At 38.4% G+C, this 15,541-nt stretch overlaps 1 protein-coding gene across 1 annotated transcript in view; it reads left to right on the top strand.

Moving 5' to 3' along the window:
• The window catches only part of NEB (nebulin), a 243,548-nt gene that overhangs the window by 57,844 nt on the left and 170,163 nt on the right, over positions 1-15,541 (top strand). The window contains 11 exon segments of the mRNA XM_037849798.1: positions 538-645; positions 2,403-2,714; positions 3,667-3,873; positions 5,665-5,769; positions 7,683-7,790; positions 8,745-9,056; positions 9,701-9,907; positions 10,307-10,411; positions 10,567-10,674; positions 11,310-11,621; positions 12,756-12,962. Of these exon segments, the coding sequence (XP_037705726.1) occupies positions 538-645; positions 2,403-2,714; positions 3,667-3,873; positions 5,665-5,769; positions 7,683-7,790; positions 8,745-9,056; positions 9,701-9,907; positions 10,307-10,411; positions 10,567-10,674; positions 11,310-11,621; positions 12,756-12,962 (2,091 nt within the window).

Raw genomic sequence — 15,541 nt, 5'->3', positions numbered from 1 at the left:
GTGATGATTCTCTACTTCTTGAGTCAGCCCTTTCAATTGTAGGACAGCTCAAATCTATTCCTCTAGGATGTCTACCTAGATCTCCTAGTTTTGCACCTAGAAGAGATTAATATCCTCCAGAAAAATAAAAATAAAGTAAAATCTTTTTTTCTTCCAACAACCCTAAAAATTTTAAAGACCACCTGGTCTTCCCTTGATCCTCCTTTTGTAAGACAGAACAACATCATTTTGTCCTGTAGTTGTCATACATGATGGTTTCCCCAGTCTTTATTACTCTCCTCTGAACACGCTCTAGTTTTTTCAATATCCCTATTCAATATGTGCTGCCAACAGACTTGAGTGAATATTTAGTGCCGAGTCCAATGACTTTATGCTCTGCAAAGTATGATGCTTTGCTAATGTGTCTCCCTAAAACATTATGTGCTCTGGGAGATTCCTTTAACTTATGTCTGGAAAAGGACAAAACAATTCCAGGTGTTGAGGAATCACTTCAGCTGAATAAAACACAGCATGCTAACATCCTGCTTTTCCACCCAGGTGTGTTATAAACAGGACTGGCATGATTTAATAGCCAAGGGCAACAATGTGCTGGGTGACGCTATTCCCATCACTGCCGCCAAGGCTTCGAGAAACATTGCCAGTGACGTGAGTAAAAATTTGGGGTGAAATCTGGGGGATTGCCTTTTTAAAAAGTTATCAAGTGCATGCTTTTTAAAATAACTCATTGAAAACAATATGTTGGATTAAGGACATCTAAATTCTCCACAAAATATCATTTTGAAAACGTGTCATTTTTCCACATTTTTGTGATTCTTTCTGGTTGACCCCACTTGGAAGAGCTGTCCTAAATCTGACAGCAGCTGATTCAGAGGCCGAATTTCCTTCACTGACACATTTCCCTGACAGCCTGCATTTATTTCCAATGGGAACACCCTGATTGAACTAACAGTACAGATGACTGTTGCATTATAATTGTATTTAGGAAAATTGAGAAAATGTTATGTAAAATGTACTGATTTTTCAAGCCAATTGTTTCCCACTTTTCTAAGATATAATTTTGATTCCAGTAAATCGATGCCTATTTCCTCCATCATAGAAAAAGTTGATGTTTGTATGTCTTCCTATCTTTGAAAGACAAAATTTTCAAAAACACACCCTCCAGAATTCACTGACACACTCTATCTTATAGATTACAGTCCTGGTTTGGAAAAAGAGAAGAAACCAACCATGTGTTCAGGGGTTGGGGAAGGGAGGGGTAAGAACTGCTGCTTTTCACATAGGGATAGTAATAAAAATGTCTCCCTCAAAGGTTTGTATACAATCCCTATGAAATATATTTCTAGTTTTAAGGAGAAAGTGAAAGTCTAAAGTGTGACGTTAACAATTTTTTAGCACTTGCACAGGTTTTTTTTTTTTAAAACCTGCCTAGCAATTACTTGATAACCTCTTTCACCTGCTGAACCCTTGTTTCTAAATTAGTGCTTAAGTCTGTGGGATTTAGGTAGATTTGAATTCTCTTGTATAAAAGTTAAGGTTTTGACCTATTACAGCGTAACTTAATCTACATCCCATTTCTGATCCCAACAGTTAAAGAACTTGGTCAGCAGAACTTTTGTGGTAGTTAGGTTTTTACTTATGGGGAAAACTCACAGCAGTTCCTACCCTTATTTTCTTAATTCATTTGCTCCTTAATTCATTTGCAGGTGCTCCAGCAGCAGTCCTGGAGAGTAGCTGCTGAGAGATTGGTTGGGTAAAGCCCAGCTACCTGCATAGACAGCATCTAAATTGTTGCCACCTGGGAAGAAGAGGGTTTTTTGTTTTAAACAAATCAGGTCAACCTGAGATGAACAGAGTAAAGTTTTCTGCCTCCCCAACCCCCACCCCACCAAGAGGATCTTAGAGTAAAATTCTTTCATGTAGATTTCTTTAGAAGTCTTTTCTGCCCCTTTGTGCACATATCACCAGGCCAAGGGGAACAGAAAGATTTCCTCAATAATTTCCAATATTCTGTGAAATAACATACTGGATAGGCAAATTCACATCCCAGTGATGTGAATTACATTAATAAAGAGATATCGGTCTCATATTTGCAATGTGTTCATGTTCATATCAAGTGTAAAATATCAGTTGTTTTAAAAGAGCTCTACATGCAAACCATCCATAGAATTCATGGCAAAGAAAAGAATCTGGTCCTGAATTTATCATGATACACCCTCAAAACCTCAGCAGTTTTTGAAATAAATGCTTTCACTTAGAACTTTCCAGAGGATGGTGTGGTTTGCATTTCTTGTACAATCTTCCAGAGAGTCACAATGTTCTGAGTGCCTTTTTGTCTGAACTTAACTGCTATACATAATGTTATAAATGCTTAGGAATTTGCTAATCAAATTCTATCTCCGCAGTATAAATACAGGGAAGCTTATGAGAAGGCAAAGGGCAAGCATGTGGGTTTTAGAAGCATCGAGGATGATCCCAAGCTAGTCCACTATATGAATCTGGCAAAGCTGCAGTCTGATCGCGAGTACAAAAAGAACTACGAAAACACGAAAACCAGCCATCATATTCCTGGGGATATGGTTAGCATCACAGCTGCAAAGATGGCCCAGGATGTCACCACCAATATCAATTACAAACAGCCAATACATCATTACACATACCTCCCTGACGCCATGAGTTTGGAGCACACAAGGCATGCACATCAAATTCAGAGTGATGTAAGTATGTGTAGCATGACCAAACAGAGATTTTTGTAGTTCAGGGATGATCTTTTCTTTCTTTCATCAGACTTCAGCATGCGGTAGGATATTTTTTTAAATGCACTTTAAAATAAATGACCATGATGGAAAGATGAACAAGGGTATAAATAGACAAGCTGTGTTTTTGCTTTCTGTGCTTCTATCATAATCATTAACATTGTCTTTATTAATTTATGGTTCAAAAATAAAACCATATTCCCCTAACTCTTCCAAGACGTGTTGTTCTTACCAGGAGGGAATGGGTTTTCCCCATTCTCTCCTGGATAATACAAACTAGGAGAATTTTCTAATCTTTCTGAATTCAGGAAGTTTTTTTTCTTTTTCCTTCTTTTTTTAGCTCAAGGTTACACTCTCATCCATGTAAATCTGTTTGATGAGTAATCAAAAATGAACCAGGAGGGCTTTGTGATTGCAGCGTGATTCATGGCACAGGGTGGGGGCCTGATATTCAGACCACTAGATTTCTTCAAGAACCTTCCTCTGCAAGGAGGAGAAATGGTGTTCATTTATTTGTGCTTAGTGAAAATGTCTCTCTCCAACTGGGATCGGGAGTAGCCTAGGTGGACAATGTAGGCCCACAGAGAAAATTCAGATGAAATTTAAAGTTTTGGAAACTTCAGTGAAATCAAAAGGATACCCAATTTATTGTCAAAACAGACACATTTTTTAGCAGTACCCATGGAAATATGTGATCTAGATTCCCTTCCATGTTGTATAATGCGCCCTAACTGCAAAGCTGCCTTTTCTTCTTGCCAAGTCCCAGATACTACACTGTGTGCCAGACATAGCCAAGACCTCTGTTACAGACATGAGCATGTTGAGGGGTTCTCTTAGATAGATTTGCAGATTTCAGAAACATCCCTTGACTCTTCTCTTGGTTATCTCCTCATATGAAGTTACTCTCTTACAGAATATATATAAAGATGAATATAACAGCTTCTTCAAGGGCATTGGATGGATCCCCATTGGTTCTCTGGAGGCTGAGAAGGTCAAAAAAGCAGGTGATGCGTTAAATGAAAGGAAATATCGACAGCACCCGGATACCATCAAGTTCACAAGCTTGCCTGATTCGATGGGCATGGTTTTGGCTCAGCGGAACACGAAGCAGCTAAGTGATGTAAGCAGTTTTCCTTCAACAGTGCTTGTCCATGAATAACCACCATGACCAAGCCACTCCGCCATTCTTTCCAATTCAGTGCACGAGCGTGTATTTATGTGAGCAAATAAAATTGCATTCCAAGGCATAGCAGAAGGGTTTTACTTTTGAAGCAACATGGATCTTGAACATAGGAAAAACGGGGAGCAGGAGAGGGGGGTTGTTCCAGATTTGCTCCATTTTCCAAAGGTAGAGCTTCTGTGCTATTCACAAGAAAAACCTTACCCATTATACATATGAAATAGCATTATTACTATTGTCATTCATGAGTCTGAGTTGCCAAATAAGCTTCTTACTGGACTGTGTTGTAATGGTTTTGCCTAGCCACACGGAAGAAGGCATAATGCCCTCATCCCCTTGCATAATAGTGCAATGTTCTGAGAGTCATAGAGAGAAGCTGTTTACTTGCAGAGTCGTCTGGGGTCTCATTTCTGAGCCCAGGTCTCTCTAGACCCTTATTCTTTCCATCAGATGCTAATTGGCATACTTAGTGCTTTCACACCATTTGGTAATTTCGGAGTTCCTTTAAAACCCATCCGCCAGAGAGAGAAGTAAGTAAAAGGCAAAGAAGGGAAGATTTTGTACTTTCAGCCCCCAGATCTTGGAGGGTGGGGAATGCTTTGCTTTGCTCAGAATTGAGGATTATCTCAGGGCAGCTCTTGCCACCAATTACCAGAGGCATTTCTGGATTAATTCTATTTTAGTGATCACTCATGGCATGGCCTCTTCTGAAGCCCTTTGTCCCAGTCTAGGTGTACCTTCTCACTGTGTTTTTCCAGTTAGCTGGGAAAACTTCACTTACTAGATTAAGTCTTCTTCATCCTAATAAATGCCACCGACATCCACCCATTTACTCAAGCTGGAAACCTGGTAGGCACTACTGACTTCTGCCTGTGAGACCCCCACATCAAATACACCTGTTGGGTCAACTCTTAACTGTCTCTCAGCTATCCTGCCAGAGTTCTTCTAGGTCTTTCAGCTGCCACCAACCCTAGTGGAGGCTTCCATGTCTCTCAGGTGGGGACAGCTGCAGTAACCTGCAACCGGGCTCCCTGCCTGAGGTCTCACTCAGCCACCAGAGAGACAGTCTTAAAACATACACCAGAGCACACCACTCTTACACTTAAATTCCCTTAGTTCTTCTCCTTGAACTTGAAATAAACTCCAAGCTTATTAACTTGGCATCTAATTCTCTCGACCTCCCACGGCACAGTCCAGCCATAGGGCGTGGGCTGCTGTTAGTCCCTCAGGCCTCCGCGGGCTGGCAGAGTCCTTTCCATCTCAGGGCCCTTCCAGGCACTGGAACGTTCTTCCTCTTTGTCTCTCCAGCACCCCTCCCTTTTCTTCAAGTCTGAACATGAAGTTCACCTTCTCAGAGAGCCTTTGCTGACCACCCTTGGTCTTCTCCAACAGCTCTTCCATTTGCAACACATTTCACATTTTAATTATATGGTGCAAGTTACATTTTTATTGTCTGTCTTCTCTAGTGGACTGTAAGCTTCACGGGGGCAAGGACCGGGTCTGCCTGTTATTACCACTTTGAACACAAACCAGTACCATGCCTGGTACACAATGCTGTCCAGTAAATATTGGTGGAATGAATGTGTGTCCTGGAGCCCATCATTGTCATCATGTAGTATTTGCTTTGTGCATGGAAAGCATTTTTAAAAGCATTTTTAAAGAAGTGTTGGCTTGATGAAGCTTACATTATGTGAGCTAATGCCATTTGCATCCTGTTTCCTTTCTGTTTAGTTGAACTACAAGGTGGAAGGGGAAAAACTGAAACACAAGTACACCATGGAGCCTGAATTGCCTCAGTTTATTCAAGCAAAGGTCAATGCCTACAACATGAGTGACGTGAGTATTTGGCCTGGTGCCAGCCTAATTCCTGCTTGGGTAGGTTTCTTCTTTCTAGTCAGTGGAATTCACACACTGAGAATTTTAAGGTGAGCAAATTGAGTGGGAACACTTTTGAGTCCTCCAGACTGAATCCTTATCATAGAACATCAAAAGAGAGAACACCACCAAATGTCATTCAGTTCAGGCTGTGAGTGACCTATTAGTGAGTCGTGACATCAGTCTAGTAGGTTGTGACCAGCATTTTAAAATATTGGAACAAAATGGGGTAGATAAGACTGGAAAATACAGAAGTGCATAGCTGACTATAGTAAGAAAAGTTTTGTAAAACTTTTGTTTCGCTTATTAAAACTTTCAAAAGGAGTTTAGTGCAATTTTCTTTAGAAACACTTTTTTGCTTGCTTATTTATAATTAGCCTCTTCCTAGGGTAGCTGAGATACCTAGTTGGTGGTGATGTCTATTATGAATTGTTTCCTCTTTTAAAAAAAAGTTGATAAATTCTAATTTAACATAATCAAACCTGAATGAAGTTGTTCGTTTCTTGAAAAAAAAAAGGTTTAATCAGTTCTTCCCAAAGTTTTAGGCTCTCTTTGGTTTCCAACTATACTTTTTGTTATTCACTTCTATGTTTTGGTTAGTTTAAAAAAATTTTTTCTGATTTCATAAGAAATATATAAAGGCAAACATTAAGAGTTTTTACAGATGGATGACATTACATCAGAATTTTTTATTAGTGTCTACACTTTTCTGTAAGTTTGAAATGCTTTTTTACAAAAAATACCAAAAAATTAAGTCATTCTTATTATAGAAAATTTGGAAAATATAAAAAATTTATGAAAGAAAAAACTAAAATCATGTTACTCCACACTGAGAAACAACCACTGTTAACCTTTGAAGCATTACCTTTGCATCTTGGTGTTACGCAAACATATATTTTTATTTTTTATTTATTTTTTGTTTTGCTTTATTGTGAATTTTACCATATATACATAACAGTGATAATTTTCAAAGTATGATTTCACAAGTTGTTAGCAAATTTCAAAGAATGTCATGGGTCACAGTTCCACAACTTCAGCCATTTCCAATATTGCAAAATATAACATACATGCAGAAAGGTGTCATCTCTCAATGTACAGCTCAGCAAGCAGTCATATAGGTAATTTCAAAAATTGTAATGGATTACAGTTCCACAATTTCAGTTCTTATTATGCAATACAAGGTATATATATAGAAAGGTAAAGCCCTTCAAGGCACAATTTATCGAGTAGCCACAGAACAAATCCCAAAGGATGCTGTAGACCACATTTCCACCATGTCATTTACCTCCTTCCAGCCATTCCAAGGCCCCAGCATCTAAAAATACATATATAATTATATAAAGTTTCCTCACTCATAGACTTTTGTTAAATATTATCTTGTTTGTTGCTACCCCTTTCTCTCAATTTCTTTCTCCATCTTCAGGGGTGTCAAGGCAGTGAGCACCCTAATTTGTCCATATTAAAGGGAGTGTGGACAGTATGGGGAAGGGGGTTGCATCTGATTGTTGTTCTTAAAGAGGCTGTTGCTTCTGGGTTTTAGGACTCTGGTGGATTTAAGTTTCTGAGAGTTAAACTTAGTGAGTGACTCTTTTATAGAATTTTAGGTAGGGACCTAGGTATTTGGGACTACTTTGGGTCATATATTTTTAAAGAGGTTGAGATCATACTGTGTGTACAACAGTATGATACTCTGTTTACTGATGTTTTTAGAAGAATCTGATAGAGACATAACAGATGAATTAATAGCCCTAACTCTTGGATTCTCTTAATAGAAAGGGATATATTGTAACATGTTTTATAAGAAAGATTTTGGCATCCTGTTTCATTCTCCTTTTAATTATTTCAAATAATAAATAACTGTTCCTTTTTTGAAGAGTCATTATAAAGCAGACTGGAAGAAGACTCTTGCCAAGGGCTACGATTTGAGATCAGATGCCATTCCAATAGTTGCTGCAAAAAGTTCAAGGAATATTGCTAGCGATGTAAGTTTGATTTGAAAGTAGTAAACTCTCTTTCTATATATTTTAAAAATCTTTACATGGTGCATGTGGCTATGTAAGTTCAATTAGCAAGCAAATCAGGAAATTATAATATTTTAAAAATTCCTAATATCCTAAGTGCCAACAATTTTTTCATATTTCATCACTTAAAATATCTTAAAAAAATTAATACAGCTATTATAAAGAAGAATTTATTTTTAACTATGAAATATTTGGAACACTCAGTATAATTTAAGTTGTGAACTGAAAAACTTATTTGGATTTTGTAAAGAAAATGTCTTGATATACTAAACTATCACTAAATCAAAAAAGTGTCCAAGTGTTTTAAAAGAAAACAATTTTTAAATTTTGTAATTTCCATCAGAGAAAGTTCTGGTGAATATGGAAAACCAGAAAGCATCATAGATTACATAAAAGGATTTTAATTAGCTAGTTAATTGATTTTTATTAATTTAAGTTATATTCTTCATGTGGATTGATACAATAAATGCCTTGATAGAGTAACAATGCATTCATTTAGAGTCCAATACACTAATTTATACAAGGACTTTGCTGAAATCTATTCACGATTATGCAAATACTTTATAAGGTAAATTCAAATTAATAGTGGAAACAAGATTATAAAAAATATGCATCAGATGCTGAATCGTCAAACTTTTTGGGAACCTCTGCACATATTTAAGGAATCTACTTACAAAAATCTAGAAATAAGCTACAAATCATCCCATTCTTAATTGTCCCCAGAGCAGTCTCAACACCATCCATTGCAAACAGTTTGCTAGTTGTTTATTTTAAAATACTCAGAAACTTAGGCTTTACCTAGCTTCAACTTGAATTCTGCTTTCAGTTACTTCATTATACGAATATGGTTTAATATTTTAGTATGTCCTATGCGCTACCCGATCAAACTTCTGCCGGCCCTTCTTTTTCACATAGTTCAAATATAAGGAGGCCTATGAGAAAACCAGAGGCAAGCAAATTGGATTTCTCAGTCTTCAGGATGACCCTAAACTGGTTCACTACATGAATGTGGCCAAAATGCAGTCAGATCGTGAGTACAAAAAGGGGTATGAAGCAAGCAAGACCAGGTACCACACGCCCTTCGATATGTTCAGTGTGACAGCTGCAAAGAAATCTCAGGAAGTTGTTACCAACACCAACTACAGACAACCCTTCCATGACTACACGCTCCTGCCTGACGCCCTGAATGTAGAACACTCCCGGAACGCCATGCAGATTCAGAGTGATGTATGTAGCCATGACAGTAGTGCCAACACAGTTATCCATTTCTAGCCAGCAGGAGGGAGGGACAAGAACAAGGGAATTTCACTTGCTCCATCCTAAACCTGGTTGGGCTTCATGTAATTAGGGATCCCCTACAGGATTTGGAGTTTTAGGATATCACACTTTTTAATGCTTTCTAGTCTTCTTTTTTTTTTTTTGGTGGTTACTGTGTATTTTTTTAAGGATTGTTGGTTAGACCCAATATTTGATGTATTCCATGAAAAATCAAGAGCTTCAAATGAGTGATAACATCCCTTCTAGTGCAAAATACTATTCCTTATAGATAAGGAAGATGAGCTCTATTCTAAGTATCATGGCTCAGATGGAGACATCTTTCTGTTAATTTTTCTTTTCTCCAGGAAAGTTACTTCTTAAAGGAATTGTTGGGTCAGGTGTTCAAAATCACCATGAATGCAGTTGCTTTTATGATTAATTTTTTCCAAAAGACAATGGGGCATAAAAAGCAGATTATTAGTAAAACTGCTGTTTTTTAAAAAAAGCAGATTATTCCCCCCATTTTTCCCTTTTTGATAATGAGTAAATCATCTAGCAGAAGAAATCCAAGCCCTGACCCTTTCTGAAATGAGAATTTCCCCCTTTTTGTAAAGAACCTATACAGATCCGACTTCACCAACTGGATGAAGGGGATTGGCTGGATCCCCATAGAGTCCCTGGAGGTCGAGAAGGCAAAGAAAGCAGGACAGATTCTTAGTGAGAAGAAATACCGCCAGCACCCCGAGAAGCTGAAGTTCACCTATGCCATGGACACCATGGAGCAAGTACTCAACAAAAGTAACAAGCTGATTATGGATAAGGTAAGAACTCACCTGCACCCCTTGGCACAGAGCTGGCGCTGCTGAGCCTGGCAGTGCTCTGGAGTTGTCTTCAGCATTTTTATGGTGGAGGAGGGAGAGGGGTTCCGTAAGTTTCATTGTATTTTACGTCAACACTCGGCTATCTCTCAACACCATGCTGAGGACACTGCGGAACCACAAAACACTCCACACAGTTGTGAAGTCAGGGCAAAGGGACATCTGTTGCTGAAGTGGAAGAGGCTTCTCTTGCCTGATGATGTCTTTTCTCATCTTCTTGCTGTTTCAACCCATTTCCAATGTTTGCTTTAACTTCTTCATGGGAATGCAGACTCTCTTCCTTTCAGTAGCATTATTACAGACTTCTGCTGTAAACCCACATGTCTGACCTTCTCGTTGCAGAGGCTTTACACTGAGAAATGGAACAAAGACAAGTCCACTATTCATGTCATGCCTGATACGCCAGATATTTTACTCTCCAAAGTAAACCAAATCACCATGAGTGATGTAAGTAGATTAGCAACAACAAACATGGGAAAGAATGTTGAAGGGAACTAGTATTTATGGGATGTCTGTCACCTGAGTAATAATCAGTTTGAAATAGGCATCCCCATTCCAATGCAAATAACAAGATGTGATTGTTTCTCTATCTAATGGTTTAGAAACTGTACAAAGCTGGCTGGGAAGAAGAAAAGAAGAAAGGATATGACCTGAGGCCTGATGCCATCTCAATAAAGGCTGCAAGAGCCTCTAGAGACATTGCAAGTGATGTGAGTGCTTCTATTGGGCTTCCTTAGCTGAGTGAATGAGATTAAATGAGCTGAGCTTGCTTGTGTTCAGGAGCCACAGTCAGCTCTACTCAGTGTTGGGAACACACCATCCATGTAACATACACGATATATCCCTTAGCCTAGTCTATGTACCCTCTAATCATTTGTTCTTCATTCAGTGTACAAAGTGACTGGCTTTTGTTGAAATAAATTGCTTTTAGAGTATTCAAATCCATTATGGGCAATTCTAAGAAACATGGGGATCTAATCTACACATTTTACCCAGGAGACTCATGGCCAGGCTCTTTCCTGAATTTGAGGATGCACCTTGTGAAATTGCACCTGCAGCCTAGTCTGCTGGTTGGAGAGCTGAGTGGGAAAAGCTGCTCTCTAACCCCAAACCAACTTATTTAGAAGTCTTTTGAATTAACTCTGAGGTCACTTTCTTTCTTTGGACTCAAGCCCAGCAAGAAATTTGAAGTAGAAAGATTTCATTCTCTGCCCCTCTTCCCTTTCCAATTTTAGAGTAACTCTGACACCCTACACTTACAGAAAAGCTAATGACATCTAGTGAATGATATTTTGTTCTCTTTCCTTCACCGTTTTCATCACCATGCTTCCCCTTCTGTTCACAGTACAAATACAAGCAAGCTTATGAACAAGCCAAAGGGAAGCACATTGGCTTCCGGAGCCTAGAAGATGACCCCAAGTTAGTGCATTTCATGCAAGTGGCAAAGATGCAGTCAGACCGAGAATACAAGAAGGGATATGAGAAATCCAAGACATCCTTCCACACCCCAGTGGACATGCTCAGTGTGGTGGCCGCCAAGAAGTCTCAGGAAGTGGTCACCAACACCAACTACAGGAACTTGATCCATTCCTACAACATGCTTCCCGATGCCATGAGCTTTGAATTGGCCAAAAATATGATGCAGATTCAAAGTGATGTATGTGAAAGCTGTAACATTTACAGGGCCTCTGCTCTGTGGATAATAAGCAAATTGTGAATGACCTATGCAATGAAATTATGAAAATCCTGAGAAAAATTCATGTGCAATTTCCCAACGAGGTCTTTTATTTGCTACTTCAGGTTGAATGTATTTTGTTTGACACAAAGGGATCAATTCTAGAAACTAAAGTCTTATTTTCTAGTCTTGTTTCTGAGAGCATTGTTGAATTCTGAAATCAGGGGTAGTAAATGAAATTTGGCTTCAGAAAGAATGAATTGAAGGAAATATGTCTAGTAAAGAGGGTTAAAAGCATAAAAAGGTCCTGGTAGAGGAGTAAGAGGGAAATAGGAGATCAGACAATTTGATAACTCCTATCCTTTATTTCCAACCACCTTTCATTCCAACGGTCTTCTAACTTTGTAACTGCCTATCTTACTGATTTAAAATATTGAGGAAGTGGTGGATGAGGCAGCTTTTAGAATGAATACGATGAAGACAGAGAGGGTTGAGAGCCAAAAATTCAGCAAAGGAGGCCATTTGGTGGTCGGAGAAAGTGGATCTTGAATTGGGAACCAAAGGCAGGCCACACCAAGCCTACATTTCTCCTTGGTCAATAAAAGCTGAGCCATTAGTTTTCAGAGAGGAAAGCAACTAAGGTACAGTTGTAGAGGGAAGTGTCAGAGCTGAGAGGAAGAAAACTAAACTTTGCCCAAACTTGCCCATCCTTCTGGTATGTCCAAGGACTGTGACAGTGGTAGGTGATCAAAGACTTACAGGAAAGGAGAGGAGAAACAGGATTTCTATAAGTTGTCTATTAACCAAGGGAAATGGAAATATTTGTAGAAAATGAGGCCAGCATAGTCACCTTTCTCAGGGAAACAATAGTCACATAACAGATTAACCTATGTGGTACTTTTTGCTTTATGAAGGCATCAAGGAAAACAAATCACAAAGATATTTCTGTTCATTTTTAACTTCTCATGCACAGAAATGTAAAAAAGATAAAAACGCTTGAAGTTCAATATATTGCAGGTTGAAAGCTGAGGTGGAAATTATGGAATTTTAAGCACATACTCATGGTTCTTGGAAGTTTTGGTTTCTTCTCAGTGTTGAATTTTTCCTCCTTTGCAGAATCAGTACAAAGCTGATTATGCTGACTTCATGAAGGGCATTGGGTGGCTCCCGCTGGGCTCCCTGGAGGCTGAGAAAAACAAGAAAGCCATGGAGATTATTAGTGAAAAGAAGTACCGCCAGCACCCAGACACTTTGAAGTATTCCATGTTGATGGATTCAATGAACATGGCTTTGGCCCTGAAGAATGCAAAAATAATGAATGAAGTAAGTCTTTCAATAATGTAGTGTGTTATGTGCTACAGAGAGAATCCAAGCATATCTTCCATTTAATCTACAGGTTTTGTTAACACAGTTATAGGACATCATATTTCAGGTATACTCTATCCAGGAAAAAGGACCTTGTAGTTAAAAAAAAAAATTTTTTTAAAAGATAGGAACTATTCCTAATTCATCGCCCCCAAAATATTTAATGAGTCATCTGACATCATATAGGCAACAAAATAAAGAGCTCCCTTTCTTTTAGTACATACCTTGAAAAATGAGTCCCATTTCTCTTGGTTGAGGTTGAGTAGCAGTTCATGAAGCAGAATCAGTAGACTATTTGTTTGACAACACCTGGCATTACAGCCCACCCCTGCTTCCTGGCTGATTTGCTGGGATCAAGGAAAATTCCCTGGACTCTATGGCTATAACAATGTTATAAACCAGGACTTCTTGGGGCAATGATGAGAGTTATTGTTCTAGACAAATGGTTCCCTGGATAATTAATTATTCCAGCCTTTTAAAAAGCTTTACTGTATTTTTACATATATTTCCTTTGAGGTAATACCAAGACCAATGAGAACATCAACCTTGGGTGTCTGTTTTTAAGTTAAAAATAATATAAAAGTTGCAGCAGCACTGGTTATATTGTGCAGATCACAATTAGAAATGCCCTCAGTTAACAAACAAAAGGAAAACATTATATGGATCTCAACATTAAAATTGTAGAAAATGAAAAAGAGAGCTGTATTATTCTAAGCCTCTGAGTAAATCCCCTGGAGTCCTCTAACAGAGAAATACACAGATTTGCTGAGAACCATCCCCTTGAAAGGCACATGCCTAAAAAACAAGGAACAAATATCAATGCTCCTTTAAAGGTTTAGAATCCAACCCATCACAAGTATATATTTATTTTTTAAATATTAAAAACTTTCATTTTTTAATGTTAATGATTATAATTTCAGGATAGAGATGCAAAGACAAGAGTCTTAGAAACAGAAAATGCTAACACTGGGAGGTATCCTTGTGATCGTCAAGTTAAATTGCCTCACTGAGGGAAAGTGTGGCCCAGACAGGCAAGGCCCCTCCCCTAAAGACACACAGCAGGTCCATAGTTGGGGCTGGTTGAGAATCAGACTTGGATTTCTAGCCATTGCTCTTTCTGCTAGATTTGCACTATTCAATACTATAGCCAATAACCCCATGTGACTATGTAAACTTAATTTAATTAAAATTAAGTAATATTAATAGTTCAGTTCCTCACACATATTAGCCACATTTCAAGTGCTCAGTGACCCCATGTTAGGGATTGCTGTATTGGATAACACAGAATGTTTCCATCATCTCAGAAAGTTCTATTGGGTAGCACTGGTCTGGAATAAGAGTTGGAAAACTTCTGTTTTCGTAAATAAGTTTTTATTGCAATACAGCCATGACTGTTCATTTACAAGTTGTCTATACCTGCTGTTGCACTACAATAGTAGACTTGAGTAGTTGCAACAGAGACTGTAAGACCCACAAAGCCTAAAATATTTCCTACCTGGCCCTTTACAGAAAAAAAACTTGCCGATCCCTGATCTAGAAGAAGGCTCATAAAGTTATTTATTTAAAGTTAATGCTGCCTAAAACAAAGAGATAGCAGTTTTCACCAGTTTTGCAAAAATTAAAAAGTTGTATTAGACTCAGTATTGTCAAGGGAGTTTAGTTTATGCAAGCATTTTATCAATAATTTGTTAGTATTTGTTGAAATTTAAAATTCAGGTATTCATTAACCTATAGAAATCCATATATGTTTGCAAAGGTATATAGATAGATATAGATACAATATACAATAATATTTGTTATAGGTTAGGGTCTCTGATGCTGAGATGGAATTTGGAGGCCAAAGGATTTTTTAGGGATCAGTACCTGTGGGAGGGAGGATTGGGTAGAGATTGAGGTAGGACTGACAACACCTTGGCTCGTCCCCTGGAGAATGAATACGGTCAGTCAGAGGCATCCTGTACTGGGCTGAAATGGCTGGGCCTTTATATGCCCACTTTGGTCAATCACTGCATGTGGCCATCCTGGAAAGGGTGTGCTCTCATGTGAGGTAGCAAACCCAGAAGGAGTGGACAACTGGAGGCTGCCTGCCAGTAGCTGGGGCAGCAAGTCTTTCCCTGGATGGGTATCTGGATGGCAATCTCCATGTCCTCCACAAAGATCATGGCCTCACTGCTTATAGTAGAAAAAGACCAGAAACAGCAAACAAAATGTTTATCAATGGAGGACAGGTTAAGTTGGTTGAGTTATACCTCCTAATGGAATACTGTTCAGCTCTTTAAATGAATTAGGTAAATTATTTTAAGAAGGTTTGAAGATGTCTAACCTATATTGCTAAGTAAAAAAATCAAGATTTAGAACATTATGTACTGTAGGACCTCATTTATATAAAAAAGAACTATATGTGGGTTTTAATATGTATAGAAATTTGGGGGAATGGAGATGCTGTCTCCAGCCTGTTAGTGGGGAGACAAGACACTTTTACTTTCCATCTTACACCCTCTCAACTGTGTTGTTTGAATGAGCACCTTTTCCATTTA

Source organism: Choloepus didactylus, chromosome 9, assembly GCF_015220235.1.
Source record: "Choloepus didactylus isolate mChoDid1 chromosome 9, mChoDid1.pri, whole genome shotgun sequence".
Classification (NCBI taxonomy): domain Eukaryota; kingdom Metazoa; phylum Chordata; class Mammalia; order Pilosa; family Megalonychidae; genus Choloepus; species Choloepus didactylus.
The sequence above is the reverse complement of the archived record's forward strand: the minus strand, read 5'-3'. Positions and strand labels throughout refer to the sequence as shown.